The 21,251-nt window shown below is 40.4% G+C and overlaps 1 protein-coding gene across 1 annotated transcript; it reads right to left on the reverse strand.

Annotated features, from left to right (window-relative positions):
* Window positions 1-10,430: 10,430 nt before the first annotated feature.
* On the reverse strand, window positions 10,431-12,022 carry LOC131300719 (probable receptor-like protein kinase At5g20050). The gene has a single exon (XM_058326687.1). The coding sequence runs from the start codon at window positions 11,926-11,928 to the stop codon at window positions 10,570-10,572; it is 1,359 nt and encodes a 452-aa protein (XP_058182670.1). The 5' UTR covers window positions 11,929-12,022; the 3' UTR covers window positions 10,431-10,569.
* Window positions 12,023-21,251: the final 9,229 nt, after the last annotated feature.

A 21,251-nucleotide genomic window follows, 5' to 3' on the forward strand; every position in this document is an offset into this window, starting at 1 on the left:
GCCGTGTACTGCCTAGGCTGCAGCGAGAGAGAGAGAGAGAGAGAGTTGTACCAGGCGAGGCTACAATAACTTGCCACACCTTGCGAGTTACTGAGAGGACAAATTGGCGAGGTCCCTGTTGAGGCTGCTGGGTATGTGATTTAGGGTTTCATCGAACTAGCCATTTTACTTAAATTTGAGGTTTTCTTGGTCGGTTGGAGATGCTCAAATAAATATCTATGTCCATTCCAGCATTGAGATGGCATTCGAGCCCAACTACCTTCTGGCAATGGGCCTTAAAGCCTTTAAATATGTAGCCCCAAGGTGCACTTGCATTTAGCTTCGGTGGTCCAAAGACTCCAAACCTCACATTTTATTGGGAAAATGACCGCCAAGTACATGTTTTTGATAATTAATACCTGTCGATGACATTTTTAGTATTAACAAATGTTCTTAGTTTGGCAGGTATTAATTATCAAAATACGTCATGGGCTGTCATTTTTCCCATTTTATTGGATTCATCTAGATCAGGTGTGCTGTGAATGCCACGTGTAGAGGTGGCAATCCCAACACATATTTTTTAATCCATCCACCTATAATCCAACACAATCCGTTCATATTTTATAATGGATTTATATGGGTTCAACCCATATAAATCAACCCATATAAATCCACATTTACATGTGTTTAAGTGGGTTAAAAATGGGTTTGAATTAGAAGACCCACCCCTAAGTGAAGTACGGTAATCAATCTACAATCTCTCGCTCCACCTCTACGCCTCCTGTACAAAACAAGATTGAGCTATTTTTGCTAAAAAAAAATCCAGTGAGATAAGTACATCCTCTCTCTCCATTTCCAAAGACTTAGGCCCCGTTTCGGAACGTAAAATAAGTACTTATTTTTTAAGAAGACAATTTCAAGCTCAAAAATAATGTGTTTACGCAAATAATTTTCTTACCAATATAGATCTTATTTAATAGATCTCATCAAGATCTTTAATACGGTACAAAAAAAATTAAAAAATTATTTTTTATATACATTATTTTTGAGTTTGAAAATGTGAAATAAACTGCTTATTTTTTAAAAAGGTTTTTAGAACAGGGCCTTAATCTCCAAAACCGATCACCCTGACAACACACACACACACACACACACACACTCTCTCTCTCTCTCTCTCTCTCTCTCTCTCTCTCCATTCCAAAGACTTAATCTCCAAAACTGATCACCCTGACAACTCTCTCTCTCTCTCTCTCTCCCTCTCTCTCCATTCTAAAGACTTAATCTCCAAAACCGATCACCCTGACGAGTCACTCTCTCTCTCTCTCTCTCTCTCTCTCTCTCTCTCTCTCCATTCCAAAGACTTAATCTCCAAAACCGATCACCCTGACGAGGCCCGTTCCGCTAAAAACTTTTTCTTTTAACATGTTTTGTTCTTATTAAAATTTCTTTCGCGTTTGTTAGTTTACCGTCAAATTTTTTATAGATTCTCAATTTGTCTAGTCGAGACGAATCAAAACAGTAAAAAAAAAATTTACTTGAACAATACCTAAGATATAATTACAGTTGAGGCTGCTTTTTGGGTAAATAAATTAATTGGCTTATTTTTTATCCTTATTTAAATTTTTTTCGCATTTGTTAATTTTTTTTTGATTTTTTTGTGAATTATTGTGTTTTCGTGACGAGAGGAATCTAAAATCTAAAAAATAAAAAATTACGATCAAAATTCAATTTTTTTTTGAATAAAGACAAATATAAGTCAATACTTTTCTGATTCCTTGCAATGTGAAGAGGGGCACCCGCCGAGCATCTAGCAACCAACCAGTCGACAACATAGAGCCTAGGCTGGGGTGTCTACGTGGCTGACTAGTCGGTGCCGAGACTAATTTTAATCTAGACGTTGGACGCCCGCCGGGCACGTAGGTGCCGACTCCTTCCTTGTTTCAAGGAAGAACATTGGTTTCTTGTTTCTTCCTTCGTTTTCTTAACTGTAACAATTCCAAATGCAAATTACAATTTCTTCCAAGTTTTAAATTCCAAAATACGACCCATGAATTGTGCACGCTTTTTCATATGTTAAAATATTAGGGTGAAAGTTAAAAAAAAATTACTTTTCTGATTCCTTTCGTCAAGATGATCAATAAGGGTAAAAAGTTTGTTGTAAAACGAACCAATGCGAAAAAAAAAAAATTGAATTAGGACAAAATGGAACGGGGGGGAAGGAAAACGGGTTGGGTCGGGTGGATTTGGGTTTGACTTAACCCATATTCGATCCGACCCATTTCAAATTGTTTTCTATTTGACCCGTATTTAACACGCCTATATTTGACCCGCGACTCTTTTCAACCCGCACAAACCCGTTCATTTGCCACCTGTAGCCATATGTATTTATACAATTCTGTGAGCTAATGTTTCTGGTAGTGATTTGAGGAAAAAACATAGGCGTTTTTTTATCATGCCGTTCACATAAATTAACAAATTTTAGTATTTTAGATTGTTGTTCACACAATGTAACAACTTGTCAAATAAAAACTTCTTTTGCTACAGTAACTTTACTTATAAACTGATCGACAACTTATTCACTATCGAGAATAACTTAGACATTTTTCAACAATTTATTCACTATCGGCAACACCATACAATTTGATTGCTACAATTTTTTTTTCACAACTTACTTACTACCGGAAACAAGAGCGATCTCCAGTGCAACAACTGTTGGAAAAATTGGCCGCTGCAATTCTGAACTGTTGGCGAAATCTCCACAAATACTGAAATACACTTTGAGTCACGACTATGTCGCTTTCCTAAAGACTGTATTTGCCCCCACCAATTCCGGTATGCAAAGGGTTACAACAAACCTGCCTTCAAGATAAATCGAAGCCCGAACTTGATGTTCTTTCCGTTTTCGTTTGCACTAACGAAACAGACAGAATATTTGCTTGAACGAATATAGGACCCGAGAACCACTGTGTTCTATTTTCTGCAGCAAAACAGAACGCAGAATGAATGCTAGAAAATATAGAGAGAGATGTGGGAAAAGTTCGGATTATGTGTGTATATTATGAACACTGGATTCTGTAAAGTAGTGGTCTATTTATAGGCCACTACGCACCCATTGAGAATGGGTATGCACCCGATCTAATCTGACCGTTGGATCAGATCCTATGGTCCAGATCGATCGTCACACCCAGTCACACCGAACTGGTGTGCTGTTTCACTCACACCCAATCGGATTTGATCCAATCCGTTGGATCGAGCCCATTCGCGGCCGACGGCTCAGATCGCAATTATACGAACCAATGCACCTGTAGGCTCGAGTTGCACCCGATCGGAACCGCTCCGTGTGACTCACTTGCCACGCGTGTGACACGTGTCATCCACGTCAGCGCCACCTTACTGCCAAGTCGCAATAAGAAATGGTGCTAAGTGCAAAGTGCGCCGCTAAAGCGCCACAGCCCACGCCACACAGCCCAAGCCGCGCGTGCGCGCGCGTGTGTGAGTGTGTACCGGCTCTGCCGGTATGGTGCAAAGCACCAAAGGGCTGCACCACACTAGATCATTAGTTACTTTCATTAGGAATGTTTCCTAATATATACCACTCCAACATCTCTCAGCTTACCAATGTGGGACAAAGCTCACAAAGAGGAAAAACAAGCATTCTCCTTTATATATTTACACAATTTTATGAGTTTACATAAGGATTTTACTCTTCGCGCAAACTCCAATCACAAATCACTATATCTCATCTCTATTTGAAATACTTCACCACTTTTCCTCCAATGATTACTCCCTTTAACTCCAAATCTATTACTTTTTTCAAAATGAAAAGCGAAGTTCGGATTCGTTAGGTTCAACACGAGATGGGAAGCTATTCGAGCTATTAGAGCAAGTACATCAGGTGGGGTAAAATGGCTTTATAGCTATTTTACATAAGGAAAACACTCAAAAACAAGCAACAGCAGAGGAGCTAAAAGAAGAGGTAAATTGACTTTGCTGAAATGGTTTGGTAAATATACCGAACCCCTGTACATAAGACTTTTCATTACTTTATTACTTTTTCTCTCTCTCACTCTCACTCTCACTCTCTCTCTCTCTCCCCCAAAAAAGAAAAAGGGTAATAAAAGTAATAATATTTTATTAGAGAATATTAGAGGTGGCAAATGGGCGGGTTGGATCGGGTTTGGACGGGTTGAAATGGGTCACGGGTTGAATATGGGCAGGTCAAATACGGGTCAAATAGTAAATGAGTTGAAACAGGTCGGGTCAAATGCGGGTCAAGCCAGACCCAAACCCACCCGACCCGACCCGTTTTCCTATTCTTCCTTCTTTTTTTTTTTTTTTTTTAAATTTTTTTTCCTTTCCTTTTTTTTTTTTTCCTTTCTTCCCCCGTTAGCCGGATTGGCCACACTACACTTGTAGTGCGGGGGTGACTTTTTTCTTGTTTCTATTAAATTTTTTTTGAATTTGTTTGTTTTGCGTCAAACTGTTCTGACTTATTAATTCGTCTCCTCGGGAGGAATCGGAAAAGTAAAAAATAATGAACCCATTTTCGGTGTCGCTATTGAAATTGTCGAATATGAGAGAGAGAGAGAGAGAGTGTGTGTGTGTGTTTCATTGCAATAGATTGCCTTAAATACAATCGAAGAAAAGACGATTGAAAATAATTCAAAAGTAAGCAAATTAAGGAGAAAAAAATGTCGAGAAACTATATTGCAATAGATAGTCAAGTATACATAAATACCAACACTTCTGCACTTGCTTTCTCTAGGCCCATCAGGACTAACCACAGAATCCCCAATGGTTCTCAGAGTTGCCCCGTTCGGCTAAATAAGCTAATTGACTTATTTTTTTATTCTTATTCAATTTTTTTTTCGTATTTATTAGTTTTTTGTTAATTTTTTGGGGATTATTGCATCGTCATGACAAGAGGAATCTAAAACGTAAAAAATTACGATCGAAGCCTAATTTTTTTGAATAAAGACAAAAATAAGCCAATAAGCCAATTTTTTCGTCTTTATTCAAAAAAATTGGATTTTGATCATAATTTTTTACTTTTTAAATTCCTCTCGTCATGATGATGCAATAATCCCCAAAATATTGATGAAAAACTAACAAATACGAATTTTTTTTGAATAAAGACAAAAAAATAAACCAGTTGGCTTATTTAGCCAAACAGGAACTGGTAGTATTTGAAAATCTGGTAAATAAAGCAAAAAGAATAAAATTTAAAAAAAAAAAAAAATGGATGGCAGGGGAGAAATAGCCAAGAAAAGCACTACATCTAATCCTCGTTACGGCCCATCAGGACTAACAAATTGGATTTCAGGAGTAAAACAAGTGCAAAATGGGTTTTTAAACTCAAATCCATATTGAACCCATTTTCAACCGATCTAAACCCATATAAATATGGGTTTATATGGGTTGAACCCATATTAACCCATTATGTAATATGGGCAAGTTGGGTTGGGTTATAAATGGGCGGATTGGGCGGGTTAGAAAAATATGGATTGAGATTGCCACCTCTAGAGAATATGTTAAATAGATAGTATTGGTATAATGTTAAGAGAGATATGAGTAGGTAAAATGAAAAAAGTGTACTATTTACTAGCAATTTTACAAAACAACTGATAAACTTGCTCTTAGGATGCTGAATGGAGAAGTGATTAGGGGGCATAAAATATACATTAAGATGGCTACTTTTGCATAGAGAGGATACTTGGAATACAAAAGCAAACTAGCCAAAAAGATTTAAGCCAAAAGAAGACAGAGAACAACGTTCACAAGAAAGGGGGGAGATGCTCTGTTTATGTCAGAGATTACCAAGACTACAGCGTTCCTAATCTATGTCAACAGTTTCTGTTTATGACAAGGATTTCATATCGGCCACTACCTAGAGGTTTTCGGGTCCTCCGGTAACGCTACACTTCACTATATCGTGCTATCCAATGTATCGGCCGATTCCTATTATGTATTGCTTTGAAATCCATTTTTTTCCCCGCTTCATGGCCGCTACATGACCGCAACGATTGCTTCAGGTGCTCTAGCGCCAAAAATCATTTTGAAAAATTCATGATCGTTGCACCCGATTCCCACAACGTATCATTCCATGCTCCCGCTCCCGCTACCTCTATTTAAAAACCTTGGTTAAGGAGGAAGGAAATGATTGGTTGCAAAGGAGTGCTGCCCGCGGGGATGGAATCAATGAGATCACAAGAGTCGCTCAGAGATATCCTAACTGGCAAGGAATTAAGTTCCGGATATTCAAATGAGGGAGATGGAAGGAAATAAGGTACTACATGCTTACGTTCCCCTCTTTAGTAGAAGATTGAAGAATGGAAACCTGTGGTGGTTAAGGGAACCTTTGAGGATAGTGTGGGTAAATTGTTATGGGGTGCCGTTACAACTTTGGAATTCTGAAACTTTTTGAAATATTGAAGATTTATGGCGGACTTTTATCTCTTTCGATGAACCCACGTCTGAGCCATTGGATTTAGATCCGGAAAGATCAAATCGTCCACAGCGGAGATGGGTGTCAAGAAGACACATTAGAGCTGCTGAAGTTGGTTAGTTTCTATGGTAAGCTAAGCTGGTTTAAGCTAAGCGGTGTTTAGCTTGTAATTAGATAGATATTTTCCATGTAATTGTTGACAGCTGTGACTGATTCTGTTAGAGGTCGTGCAAGGCTTATATAATCAGATCTCAGTCTTGTATCAGTTAAGCATAGAGAATGAATTGACACGTGAAAGTCTTATCTTTCTCTCTTCTCTCTCTATAATTCTTGAACATCTTCTTTTAGGGTGCGTTTGGTTGGATAGAATGAAATGTGAATAGGAATGGAATAGAATTGGAGGAATTGAGAATGAAATAATCATTCCCATTTCCATGTTTGATTGTGCTTATGAATAGTCATTTTCATCTCAAATGGAATAGTGTGGCAATAGCAATATTTGGAGTGACAATAGTAATTTTTGGAGTGACAATAGCATTTTTTGAAGTGACAATAGTAATTTTTGGTGTGGCAATAGTGAATGTTGGAGTGACACTAGTAATTTTGGTGTAATAAAGAAATAGAATAACAATTCTTTAGTTTTTTGGATGAAATGACAATTCATTTACTAAGGTGAATAGTGATTCAATTTGAAATCATCATTCTATTATTCAATGGTGAACCAAACATTGAAATAAATAAGTCATTAGAATGACTATTTCATTCCAACCTTGATTCTATCCAACCAAACATACCCTTAGTTTCTTAGTTTTCCATATGGTATCAGGGCCATTTCTGAGATGAAAGTCCTTCCATCCCGAGACATTCAAAAGCAATTTCAGAAATTAGATTCGGAGCTCTTTCGATTCGGAAGCCATCTGGGTTTCGAGGAGTCTTCGCCAGCTGTCGTACTGGTTTCGGAGCAGTAAGATAGCGATGATGGCGAGGATCGCAGCCGCGTTGGCTCCGGTGATGAGGTAGAAAGGGTTGGAGAGGCCGAGGGAGATTCGGGCGACGATTATGGAAATGGTGAGGGCGATGATTAGTGAAACGGCGATGGCTTCTGCTTTTTTGTCCTCCATCCAGAGTTTCATTGCCAAATTACGTTCTTGTGGTGAATTTTGAATCCAGTGCCAAGTTTTGAAGAGAAATGGGACAATCAAAGTATTAATCATTGGATAGTACGGAGTAGCATTTTTCTAGGAACAAGAAGGTGTCAAATACATAGCGTAATCAATAAAACGAAGACTGAAGCTTCTCCAAATCCTACAAAAGCTTACCTTTCAAACGCATGTCAATAACGGGAACTGCTAATTTTATACACTCTAGAGAGAAGAGTTTTTGTGCACAAGCCTACGGGTTGATGTTGTGCAGTGAGGTGCACAGCACCGTCCTGCGAACGTTTGAGTCGTCAGATCGTGCATCCGACGGCTCGGATCTTATCTCGGCAACCAACGATTGAAAGTCGTTCATTGACGAGATGAGATTTGAGCCGTCGGATGCACGATTCGACGGCTCGGAGGTGCGCAACACAGTACTACGCACACCACTGCATAGCACCATCCCCCAACTCTAATATATAAGGCAAATTACTTCACAGAGAAGAATATTTGTATAAACTTGTTTCCACTAACAAAAAAACACTAAAAACTCAACGTATTTTATCATTTCGTTTTCACTAACAAAAAAGTTTTTACCAACAATTTTTTCTCAACTTTTTCACTCACATATCCATCAACAATTTATACACTACCGGAAACAATTTAATACTCATTTTTCTTAACAATTTATTTACTACCGGAAATACCAAACAACCTTTCAATCGTAAATATATTTTTATAAATTTTTCACTGCCGGAAACACTTTAATTTTAGATATGGATATCAATATCCTTGAAATAAATAGAACATTAGGGAGATCGAAAAAGTTACTGCCTAACAACCTTTTGGCAATGGGCCTTTAAAGGCTTTAAATATGCAGCCCCAAGTTGCATTTGCATTTAGCTTGGGTGGTCCAAACCTCAGCATTTTTATTGGATTCATCTTAGATCAGGTGTGCTGTGAATGCCGGCCATACGTATTATACAATTCTGTGAGCTACTTAAAGAGCATCTCCGGTCAAAGAACGGATCCGGGATACTGCAAAAATAGCCCCTGTAGAGCACATTCGGATCGTCCAAAAGCGTTTTCAATGTTTTGAATTATAAACAAACTCTTTCAGTAAAAAGTCAACTCTTTCCTGGAAGAGTTCGTTTTCAATCCGGTGCCGACATGGACGGTCTGGATGCACACTGTAGCACGCTCTACAGGGAGCTGCTTTGTAGCATCCCGGGTCTGTCCAACAACCTCTATATATTTACACAATTTTGTGAGTTACAAAATATTTTCTGTTTGTACAAACTCCAATCACAAATCTTTATATTTCATCTTTGTTCCAAATACTTTCTCACTTTTCCTCGAATGATTATTCCCTTTCACTCCAAATCTAAGTACTTTTTCCAAAATGAAAGCTAAGTTCGGATTCGTTAGATTCAGCACTGAGAGGGGATGCGTTTCATGCTATTAGGATGCTGAATGGAGCAGTGATTAGGGTTCATAAACTATGCATTAAGATGGCTACTTTTGCTAAAAACTAGACAAAAATAAGATTTAAGCCAAAAGAAGATAGAGAACCAACATTCATACCGTGTTAAAACCGGTTAAGGAAGAAGACTACAGCGTTCCTAATCCATGTTAACCGTTTCTGTTAATGACATGGATTTCAATATCCGCCACTACGTAGCGGTTTTTGGTCCTTCGGTAACGCTATACCGTGCTACCCAAGATTCATACCGTGTCAGTCGATTCTTGCTACGTATCGCTTTGGAGCCAATTTTTTCCCTGCTTCATGGCCGCGATGGCTGCTACGTGACCGCCAAGGCTGCTTCTGGTGCTCTAGCGCCAGAAATCATTTTGAAAAATTCACGATGGCTACACCCGATTCCTGCTGCGTATCGTTCGATGCTCCCGCTACCTCTATTTAAAACCGGTTAAGGAGGAAGAAAATTATTGGTTGCAAAGGAGTGCCGTCGCGGAGATGGAATCCATGAAATCACTAGAGTCGCTCAGAGATATCCTAACTTGCAAGGAATTAAGTTCCGGATATTCAAATGAGGAGCGATGGAAGGAAATAAGTTACTACATGCTTACGTTCCCCTCTCAAGTAGAAATGAAGTCAGTTTTTGGTGATGGAGATCCGGGTTGGTTAAAGAAATTATTTCAAGAAGATTGAAGAATGGAAACTTGAGATGGTTAAGGGAACCTATGAGATTAGTATGGTTAAATTGTTGGAAGCGGATCCTCTCCTGTCCATGTTTTGGATTGGAGGAGAAAGTTGTGATATGAACCGTTCAATAGTAATGTAATCAATCGTTCGGATCTGGTTGCAAAGAGTTTCTCAGTAGATCCGAACCATTGTCCAAAACTTATATTGGAGAAGATCCGATCCATAAATTGTTATGGTTATGGGCTGCCATTACAACTTTGGAATTCTAGAACTTTTTTGAAATATTGGAGATTCATGGCGGACTTTTATCTCTTTTGATGAACCCACATCCGAGCCATTGAATTTAGATCCAGAAAGATCAAAGTGTCCACGGCGGAGATGGGAGGTGCCAACTGCCAAGTCTTCGATTTTTCGGAAGTTGATGCGATAGGGAGTTTAGGAGAATTGCTCCTCGGTGTTCTAACTGGATCATCATAATCATATTTCAGGAGTGCTGCTTGTGCTGTTTTCTGTAGTTGTCCTCCTACTGCTTGTTGTGATGCCTTCATGCCTCGGCCCTTTTAATTTTTGTGTATTTCTTTGAAGATTACTAAAATTCTTTTTTGCCATTCAAAAAAAGAGGATGACGCCTTAGCTTTGATTTAATATTACAACAATATTGATTAATCTGAGTAGCATCACTGCAACTACAAGTTAGCTTTGATTTAATCATGAAGTACTGCACAATAATACACATGAATGATGACCCTAATGTACAAAAACAATGGAAAATCAAAGTTACCAAACGGACCACATGGCTCAGATATCATCTCGGATGTTCTTTTGTTTTATAAGGCCACATATTATCTACCGGACAAAATTGATAAGTAAATAGAGCACGACGATAAAGAACAAATACTATTATCCCCTTGAGTCACCGGCGACGCAGCAATCCCAATGCTATCGTGACCTGAACGTATCTCCTTTTCATGTGACAAATACTTAACCATCATCATTTCGGTCTCCGGTGGCTCCTCCACCGCCGCGCGTCCCTCCAGCATTTCCACCACTTGAGCCATACTTGGCCTCATGCTAGCCTGCTCTTGTATACACCACAATCCAACACAAACCAACCTCTTCACCTCTCTCTCGTCGACGCCTCCGCTTTCCACTACCCTCTTGTCCACAACTTCCATCACCCTCCCTTCTCTCAATCTCTCGCTCACAATCTTCGGAAAGTACTGATCGGACTTTCTCTCCGACTTGTCGGTACTATCCTCCTCGCAAATTATACTTCTTGTGCCGCCAACCATCTCCAGAAGCACGATTCCATAGCTAAACACATCACATTTTTCGGAAACGCTTTGTTGTAATATCCATTCTGGGGCTAAGTACCCTTTAGTACCACGAAACCTAGTCACAACTCTGCTCTCATCAAGTCCCATGAGCTTAGATAGTCCGAAATCTGAGACAAAGCCGCGGTAATTCTCATCGAGTAGAATGTTTTCAGGCTTGACATCAAAGTGCAAAATCCTCAATCGACAATCGTGGTGTAAGTAAGAAAGAGCCTTCGCCACGTCAACCGCAACTTGAACTCTTGACCTCCATTCCAAACACCCACCAATATGTCGGATTTTCCCTCGTGGGGAAAGTTCTTCTTTCTCGCTACGAGGAAAAATCCACTTATCTAACGATCCATTGGGTATGAAATCGTAAATCAAAAACCGTGAGCCCGTGGGGACACAACAATATCCGAGGAGGCGGACCAAGTTCACGTGCTGGACACTAGCTATGGCCGCCACCTCGGATCTAAACTCCTTTTCACGCCTCCCCTCGATTCGTTTCACGGCAACCGGCGTCCCGTCGCTCAGAATCCCCTTGAATACCGAACCAGACGCTCCTCGCCCCAACAAATACTTGAACTCGTCGGTTGCCGCTTCGATGTCACTGTACTGGAACTTTGTCGGAACTCCGGCGACTCTTCGTAGGAAACTGTATTCGGTTCGGAGCTCAGAAACCATTTGGTTTTCGAGTCTTCTCCGGTTGTTGTACCGGTTTCGGAGCAGGAAGAACGTGATGACGGCAAGGATTGCGGCCCCATTGGCTCCGGTGATGAGGTAGAAAGTGTTGGAGAGGCCGAGGGAGATTCGGGCGATGATTAAGGAGATGATGAGGGTGATGATTATAAAGGCGGCGATGGTTTTTGCCTTCGTGTCCTCCATTTCAGAGTTTCATTGTTGATCTGTTTCTGAGTATGAAGGGGAGAGAGGAATAGCTTGATAGGAGTGCTTTACATTGTTTTGATTGTGAACCTATGAAGAGAAATGGAAAAACCACAAGTAATTCTAATTGTTCAAGAAGGTGTCAAATACATAGTGTAGCTTACCTTTTCAAATTCTATCCATCGAATGTCGATGATGGGAACTGTTCATTTAAGAAATATTCCACTTTGTGAAGAACTATGTTTAATAGGATATTTTGATAGATATATATACGAATTCGTGTATTGTTTATAAATTAGACAGATACACGAATTATTCTATTAGGATACATTTTAAGGAGCAAGAAGGTGTCAAATACATGTGAAATTATGCAATGGTCCAGGAGCACCGCCATGTGTTGTTCCGGATCACTCTATAGCCACACAATCGCGTAGAGTCCACGACTTAACGTATGAACTCCATATAAATGTGCGATTCTGGAGTGCTCCCAGGCTACTAGATAATTACTCTACCAAATACTTCTACATAGTGTAATCCATGGAATACTTAATACTAAAGTCAAGAGGTCAAGCTCCCCCGAAGGCCACAAAGCTTACCTTTTCAAACTCTATGTCACTGGTGGGAACTGTTTATTTAATCTCATTAAATTTCATAGGCTTGGAGTGTAAACATAGAAGTTTACTCATTCTATGCTTACGCATTAACCAATAAAAAATTGACCCGTCATTAATTGACTATAAGAACATTAAGAAGCAAAGACTGGGTACACACCCTCATTATGAATTTTGGTGACTTTTTTTTAATGAATTTTTGTGGCTTGGTTTATTTTTGGGTGTACGGTATACTCTTTACGAGTTTTTGGCTTATTTTATTACAAAAATTTGTGGCCCAATATATGAATTTTGTGTTTGTTTATTTATGAACTTTTTTTTGGTTACTTTTATGAATTTTTGGGAAGTTTTCTACAAATTTTACGGAAAAAAGAGGGTGCAAGATAAAAAAAAGAAAAAGAAAAAGAGAAGAAGACGGCTCACATGTATGAGTTTTGTGGTGTTGTCCATGAATTTTTGTGATGTTAACGAAATAGCCGCCCCTTTCTCTTATGGGCGTGCTTTCGTGTGCTATTGGAGGCTGACAGGCTTGTTAAGGAAGGGGGCGTGCTTTCGTGTGCTATTGGAGGCTGACGGGCTTGTTAAGGAAGGCGGCAAGGTCCGGAGATTCTATGGTATGGGGAAACGTTGATGGCAATGAGTACTTGGTTATTATGACTGACAGCCTTAGGGCTTGTTCCAGATCTACAGTAAAAAGTAATTTTAGAAAAGAAAGATTTTTCAAGCTCAAAAATCATGTATTTACGTAAATAATTTTTTTACCAATATTGATCTTATTTGATAGATCTCATCGAGATCTTTTAAATGGTGCAAAAAAAATTAAAAAATTATTTTTTATTTTTATTATATTTGAGTTTGAAAAACCTTCTTTTTTCAAAAATTCTTTTTACTGTTGAGTTGGAACGGCGCCTAACCCTCATTCTATGAAATTCCCCATCTCTAACTCTACTGTCGGGGCTGGGTTAGTGAAAAAAGGAATCCAGTGCGTGACTTCCATTTAGATTAGTAGGGGTGAGTTCACTCGGGTCTGGCACTTTTCAGGTGGGCTAAAAAAGAGCCTCAAAGGAAGCAATTGACTCCGAGGATCCAAAAATGCTTTACTTTAGGAGGTCCTACCCGGAACTCCCATCTGCCATTATGCCAATGAAACAGTTTTTGTACGAGTAAGGGGTACCTATCAGTGCAACGGCCGCTTTCTCCCTACCTGGCCTGAAAGAGGCCCGGGCATAAGCACTCTACCGGGCATCCTTCCCCCTTCTTTGCCAAGAGTGATGGATTCAGTCTAGGCTGAGCTCAAATCGGAACCTTTATGCGTTGGTAGGCTTTCGACTCAATCTAATAGTCTACCTATTGGGCGCCAATAAAAGAAAAAGTTTTCGCATGGGCTCATCATCTTGAATGGTGGCTCGATCGTGGCTCTTCATCCTTATATTTAGGGGTCAGCTGATCACATACCTAAGATCCATTACGATTCCTTGCGATTTCAAAGTTGCGCTTAGCTCCCGGAACTACCGTCCAACCAAAGTGGAAGGCAGAAAGCAGAAAGCGACCTCTTTTATATACTATGAAAGACGGCAACAAAGCAAGGAGTTTCGATTTATAGTCAACAAAGAAAAATATTATCTAGACGAGTGAATAGATTGATAGACGAGAGCTAGAAGTATTAAAGGAATGGCCATAGGAATGGGCACATCATCACATCATAATCTGTCTCGCCCGAATGATTTAGTTGGTACTAGAAATGTTAGAAAAAGTAAACGAAAAGAGCAATAAGAAATGAAAAGGATAGGATAATAGGTGCACAGAATAGGTTTCAAGTTCAACCAGAATGGATGGTTTTGTCTCTATTACCAGTTCTTCCTCCTGAGTTAAGACCAATCATTCAAATAGATGGGGGTAAGCTAATGAGCTCGGATATTAATGAACTCTATAGAAGAGTTATCTGTCGTAACAATTACGAGAAATTGGCCCCGCTCCGCTTTTTTAAAAGTAAGGACCACTACAAGAGGTAAAATCAAGGACCTATGGAAGTCGGGGCTCATTCATTTTTTCACTTGTTATATGTTGCAAGCTGGAGTGCCTTTGACACCTGGGGCTCTCTTTCAAGCTCAGGAGAGAGAGTGAGTGCCCGAGTCGTAGTATGACCGAGTAGGAACTGGTGAATAAGAACTAGTCCCGAGTATTTTAGCTTAGTCATGTTGCTTGTGCGAAGTAGGAACTTTCCTTTGGCGATCCACTTTGCCGATCTTCGGAAATGCTAATGGGGCGGGAATCGAAGTTTCTCAAACTTTTCTCATAAGGTAAGGTAAGCTTTTTGGAACTCTAGTTTTGAAGTTTTTCCCAACCTATACCTTACTAATAAAAATGGGGCTTACGTTTTTAGCTGCATTGCACTGCCCCATAAACAATGAGTAGTGCTACATGTACCGACCTCCCCGGTACCGAAATCGTACCGCCGGCCGCCGGTGGGCCGTCTCCGGCCACCGGACGGCCGATCCGAGCCGTCCAAAAATTTTAAAAAAAAAAAACGAGGGGGCCTATGCGGGAATCAACGGCATCCGAGGTGTGTAAGGTGCTTGATCCGAGCACCCTTTTTTCGTGTATATATGTATATTCGCGGGAATATACATATATACACGAAAAAAGGGTGCTCGGATCAAGCACCTTACACACCTCGGATGCCGTTGATTCCCGCGTAGGCCCCCTCGTTTTTTTGTTTTAAAATTTTTGGACGGCTCGGATCGGCCGTCCGGTGGCCGGAGCCGGCCCACCGGCGGCCGGCGGTACGATTTCGGTACCGGGAGGTCGGTACCAATATCATTTCTGATAAACAATGGACCCGGCGAATGGTAGAGTAGGGATCCAAAGACTGTCTACCCCAAAATAGAGTCTCCGCCGAAATCGGTAATCTTTCGGGTGAAGCCTAGCGATTCACTGGAAAATCCTCCTCCTTTCTTCTAATTGGTAAGAAAGCGGGTTTTCGCTCAGGATCTTCCCTGACCTTTTTAAAGTTACCTGGTCTGGTTCCAAACCTGCTGTTCAGAATAAGACCACTTAGATCGAAATAGCATTCACAGAAATGTTCTAACATAGAGTATAATGGAATAGTAGTGGGCTCCCCTTTTGCATCCCTACTCTACTGGCGAATGGTAGAGTACCCTGGGGAGGCTTGATTGATTAGAAAGTGCTAATCATTGTTACCATGCATGCACGGGGAAGAAGCTCTAGTGGACTCTCTTTTTCGCCTGCTTTTGAGCCCACCGGAAGGATAACCTGAGCGTACCAAGGGACTTACAACCGAACCAGCTCACTAATGCGACTCCAGACAAGAAATTGAACCCGCAACCCTCAATGCCATGCTTGGCCAGGGGTGTAGTTTCTCAGTCAATTGCCCTCCAGGCTTCATGATGGAACAGGATGAATCTACTACCAGGCTGCTTTCCAACTACTAAAATGGGCGTGGATCGGTTTATTCCTCCGCTGGAGAGGTAGGGTGAGGAACGAACACAGTAGTTCTACTGCTGGGATTTCTCCTATTGCTTTCGAGTGCAGGGAAGCTAAGGATAGTGAGTGATGCCAGGGCTTACTCATAGAATTCATTCCCACCGTCTGAGCAAAACGTGAAGAATTGCCGACCGGTCCTTTGCCTATCTCTTTCCAAATTCTCGACATCCGAGACCGATTAGTACGGGATCCGAGATGTCCGAGTGGTGCGAGTGATGTACGGGAGATATCCTTTTGTACCATGCCTCTTGGATCAGGTGCCTATTTTTCTCTATATACAGAAAAGATGAGTTTACTTGATGATAGATTGGATTTGCAATCAGGATCAGGTGCTTCTCTTACTACAACAAGTTTCCGCCATCGCCCCTTACTTTTTAATAAAAAAGTAAGGAATAGTAAGGAAGCGATTGGGGCTCTTTTTTATCTCAAGGTCAATCTCAAAGAATTTCCAGACGTCTTTGCGAGTTCGGATTGCTCCACCTAAGTAGAACGAAGAGAAGGAATAGTAAATTGAAAGGGGATGCCTCTCCTAGCCCAGTGACCTTGCTTGAGAGTTACTGATCTTCTCCCCGAGAGTTGCAGGGTGGATAGTGTCAATGATCTCAGCCTAGGCGGAGTTTTTTTTTGTGGTTTGGTATACAATTTTTTTGGTGTTCACGTACGAATTTTTGTTGAAAGAAATGAATTTTTGTGGCACAAAGTACAAAGTGCATACCGTACACATAAAAATAGGGGAATTCAGAATGCTTTAGTGCGGGATAGCATGACAGCACTACAGCAGTGCAAGGCACCTAAACAATGTCGTTTTGGTACATTTGATTCATGTACTCCCTTGTTCTATCACATACTCGATCTTTTCTCTTTCACATATGAAGTTCGCAAAAATAAAGTTGAAACAGTAAATAAAATTATCAATAAAATTGTCAGATGCATAACATACCTACCATAAGATGATCCAAATAGCTCATCTCATGTCTCATAGAAAATTATTCAAAAGAAAATTTATCTTGATCGAATGTCAATATGTATCAACTATGTGTGTGTGTGTGTGTCTATATATATATATATATATATTGTAAATACCTATCAATTTCCAATCTTGATAATTTATTTTCACTAAACCAAGCCTCTTAGGATATCTCCAACGGTATAACCAAATTTGGATAATCAAAACTTGCCACCTCATCTTTTGGTTATTCATTTAAGAGGTTGCTCAGCTTTAAAATGTGAAGTCTCCCACAATGGTCATTAATCAAAAACACATTTTTAGTAGAGATCGGATGTTGGTAAGGGCGCTTACAAAACAACTAATGTACTTTGCTTCAGAATTTAGGCCTAAATTCTGAAGCAAAGTTGAATGTTTCGTAAGCGCCTTTACCGACATTCGGTTGCAATGATTTTTTGTAGGGACCCTAAACTAAACATGTTGAACAAAATGAGCGGCTCCGATCATCTTTGTAAGACCCGAGACGGACACAAAACCCAACTGTGTGCAGTTGCTGTACATATTTGTCTGTACTGATATTCTTTCAGTTCGATTATGTCACTGTGGATACCCTTATTGATGAGCCCTACAATATAAAAGATTCAAGTCAACCCAAAGTAGGCTTGTATATTTGGAAAGAATGAAAGCATCTCTCATCTCTCATATTTGGAAAGAATGAAAGCAGCTCTCTCTCCCTCATAGGTTAATTCCAAAACCCATGACTCTTTCTCTCCCTAGACCACTACGTGCCTCTTCCTCTCCATGGACGTTAAATCCTAGGTTTTGGTAAAATCTCTCTCCTCAGAGTTTGCTTTGATCTCATTTTATTTGGGAAACTGTTTATACCCATTTTTGGCCAAAAATCAGAAAATGAATTTATGGGTTAAAAGGTGGCCTTGAAAGTCAGTCTTTGGCCTTGAAAAGCCCTATAACTAGCAGCCCGCGAATTAGGGCCGGTTCTTAAGAAATATTGGGCCTCCCATAATGGCCCAAATCAGTAAAAAGGCCCGAGGCTGGAATTAGTTCATTAGGCCTGAGTATTTCGTCCAGGCCTAATCCAAGTTCCTAGAAGTAACAAGGCCTAAGAAATGGGCCCAAATCGGTAGAAGCCTTGGTTTTCTCATCAGGCTTGGGCTCAGAAGGCTTACATTTGGGCAAAGGCCCATGATTTACCAACAAGTTCAAGCCCAATTGATGAAAGGCCCACTGCTTTAAGAGCATCGTTAAAGCCTTTAATGAGCAATGGGGGGGCTTTAAGCTGCTCACAAGTAGCTCAAAGGCCTTAAGTTGCTCACAAGCAGCTCACAAGTAGCTCAAAGGCCTTAAGCTGCTCACAAGCAACTCAAAGGCCTTAAGTTGCTCACAAGCAGCTCAAAGGCCTAGAATATTCCTGATAGGCAGGTCTGGGTAAGCTGCTCACAAGCAGCTCAAGTTCTGAACTGGTGGGACCCCATTCTTCAGGATGATGCAAGACCAGCAACAGGTGGCGTACATGCAACCCATGAAGATGCTAGTGAATGACTCTTGTAGGCCTAAGCAAGCTGCTCACAAGCAGCTCACCCAGGCCTGCTTGATCTTTTTCTCGATCCTTCTTCCGTAAAGAATCAAGCTCAAAGGGTTTGGAGCCCACAAGAGGTGAAAGGCCCAATAAAATGATAGGAAGGCCTGGAGTAATACTAGTCTTCAGCTGTGGTGGGCCCGGAAGGGGTCCATTCAAGCAATAGCTTGAGTATTAAAGCAGCTCAAATGGCCTGGATGCTGCAGGAACTGAAATTCTTTTTGCCCTTTTGCAGAGTTTTACACAAAAAGGAAGGATTTCTCAGGCCTTTCCTGTCTTCTTGGAGTATAAGGCACGTTTTGTTCAGAGACCAGCCCCTCATTGGGGCATTTTGAAGCTGCTCAAGCCCAAGCCTCTGCTAGAAGGCCACATGGCAGCCATGCATTAGAGCAATTGAAGCAGCTCAAGACCTATAGCTCCTATAAATACCAGAATTTTAGGCCTTGGCAATGGTCCACGACCATCAAGCCCACGGCTTACCCAATTTATCTTTTCATTGTCTTTACTTTCCCGTTCAATCTAGCACGGACTAGATTTTATTTCTTTTCACTTCCTTGTACCCAAACTTTGTTAAACCGATTAATAAAGTTTGTTTTCATTCCTTCTTTACCTTTCAGTCCTTTCCTTTTCTTTTATCCATTTTCTAACAACGGTTAGGAAATATTTAAGTCCTTATCCAGCAAAGGCGAACAACGAACCATCACGAGGCCTTACCCTTTGGGCCTAGCACTATCGTTTGAAAGAAGTCAGATTTTTAAGGCACCAAGGCCTTGAAAACAACTTGGACAGCAGACCTGTCCTGGCACGCCCACAACACACAAGCCCACTTGGTTTCAACGCATTTTGTGAAGAAACAGAAACAGAAAGCAAAGTATTTTTTTCTCCTTGCAGGTGTGATGAACTATTTCGTTGTGATTCTATAAGGTGGTGGACTACCCCTTTAGTCAGTTCAGGTAGCTTGGTCGTGGTTGTTTTGTGGCCCGATAATAAATTCTACACGAAAATGTGTGTGGCCCGTGATTCTTGATCTGAGTTCCTCCTCCGTTGGTTCATGGGTTTCCTCGCCTCCCCGCCTTAACCTGCACAATAAATGCACGACTAAGACCTGGCCAGGGTTGCCCGGCAAGGTCCTTCGGCGAGAGGATGAGAATGTGCATAGAGCAAAGCAAGAGACTAGGGTTTAGGGTGTATGTATGTGTGTACCTTTTAGGGTTGTGATCCTTTGGTATTTATAGAGTTTGCTTGACTTGCTCTCCAAGTACGGGCATGGGCCTTGCACGAGTCAGCTAATGTCATTGTGACGTCACCGATAAGATCTAGTAACTGTTTCGACGCGAGCTGGCACCTCCATGTGCGCTTATCATTATCCTTTGGCGTAACCGCTTCAGCACGTGGGGAGCACGCGGCATCACGATTGGCCGAGCCTCGCCCTCAGGCCGAGCTTGAAAGCAAGTGAATTGCAAAAAGAGTGGCTTGATGAGCAGCCCGTCTTCAAGGTGGCCGAGCCTGAACGTTCCCTCCAAGAGCTGATAGTCAGGCGAGCACATCATCACCCACTGTTAAGTCTCGGTCACAACCGAACTCGTTATTGAGTACAGCCACCCCTTTTGCTTCCAACCTTAGTTCGTTCTTCTCAAACGTGGATTCGAGTCATCAGGTTCGGCCTACTACAAAATGTATGTGAGATTTTATTAGTTCTATACGACCACCTACCTATTTTACAAGGATGCCTTGTTTGGATGATGTTTTAAAAATTTTTGAATTTGATTTTTGGGTAATGAATGGAGAGAGAAATTAAAATAATAATTAGAGATAGAGGTAATGAGTGGAGAGAGATATATTGAGAAATAAGAATAATGATTGGAGAGAGGAAAGAGAAATGAGAGTAATGATCGGAAGTAGGGATAATAAGTATTTTTTGATTTGGATTTTTTTTTTTTCAAAATATCATCCAAACAGTTTTTAAGTTCAAAGTTGACTTAATATAACATAATGCTTCACTGCCTTCCTCTTTCTGAGTCCAATTTTACTGAAAGACGGTAAAAGACAAATAGTGCCCTAAGAAGATCATTGTCTTTGGGTTAGATTGTTGGTCCACTTCAGAGCCCCACTTCACAATCTCTTTCAAAATCAAACAAATAATCTGCAAAAATCAGAAAACCTCTCGTAAAAGAGTAATAAACACACTTCAGAACAAGTAAGTAATAGGATGGCCGCAGCCTAATATTCTATCATGTGTTTTTTTGGGTCGGGAGTGACTAAGTTCGTTTATCGTACTTTCTTTTCGAGTATTTGCGGTTGGGAGTTAATTTGTTTTGGACCGGATCTTATTTTTCCACCGAATCCCAACAAAGTTAGAGATGCCAGTCTAAATAAGGAAATTCATGGAAAGCTAAAGTATAATAATAGCCACAAGCAGGCTTCCTAATCTCAATTTCGGGATTTGGATTAAAAACTCAAACAATAACTTTTTTTTTTGTCTTTATTAAAAAAATTCACATTTTTTAGTTTTGCATCAAATTTTTTGCGACTTATTGATTCGTTTTGGTGAGAGGAATTGGAAAAGTAAATTTTTTTTTATCGAAACTCATAATTTTTTTAAAAAAGATAGAGATAAGCAAAAAAAGTTGTCATATTGACTTATTTTTATCTTTATTCAAAAAAT

Source organism: Rhododendron vialii, chromosome 1a (assembly GCF_030253575.1).
Source record: "Rhododendron vialii isolate Sample 1 chromosome 1a, ASM3025357v1".
Taxonomy (NCBI): Eukaryota; Viridiplantae; Streptophyta; class Magnoliopsida; order Ericales; family Ericaceae; genus Rhododendron; species Rhododendron vialii.

Excerpts from the sequence above, each read along its gene's own strand:
- LOC131300719 (XM_058326687.1), bottom strand. The coding sequence starts at position 11,928 with ATGGAGGACACGAAGGCAAAAACCATCGCCGCCTTTATAATCATCACC.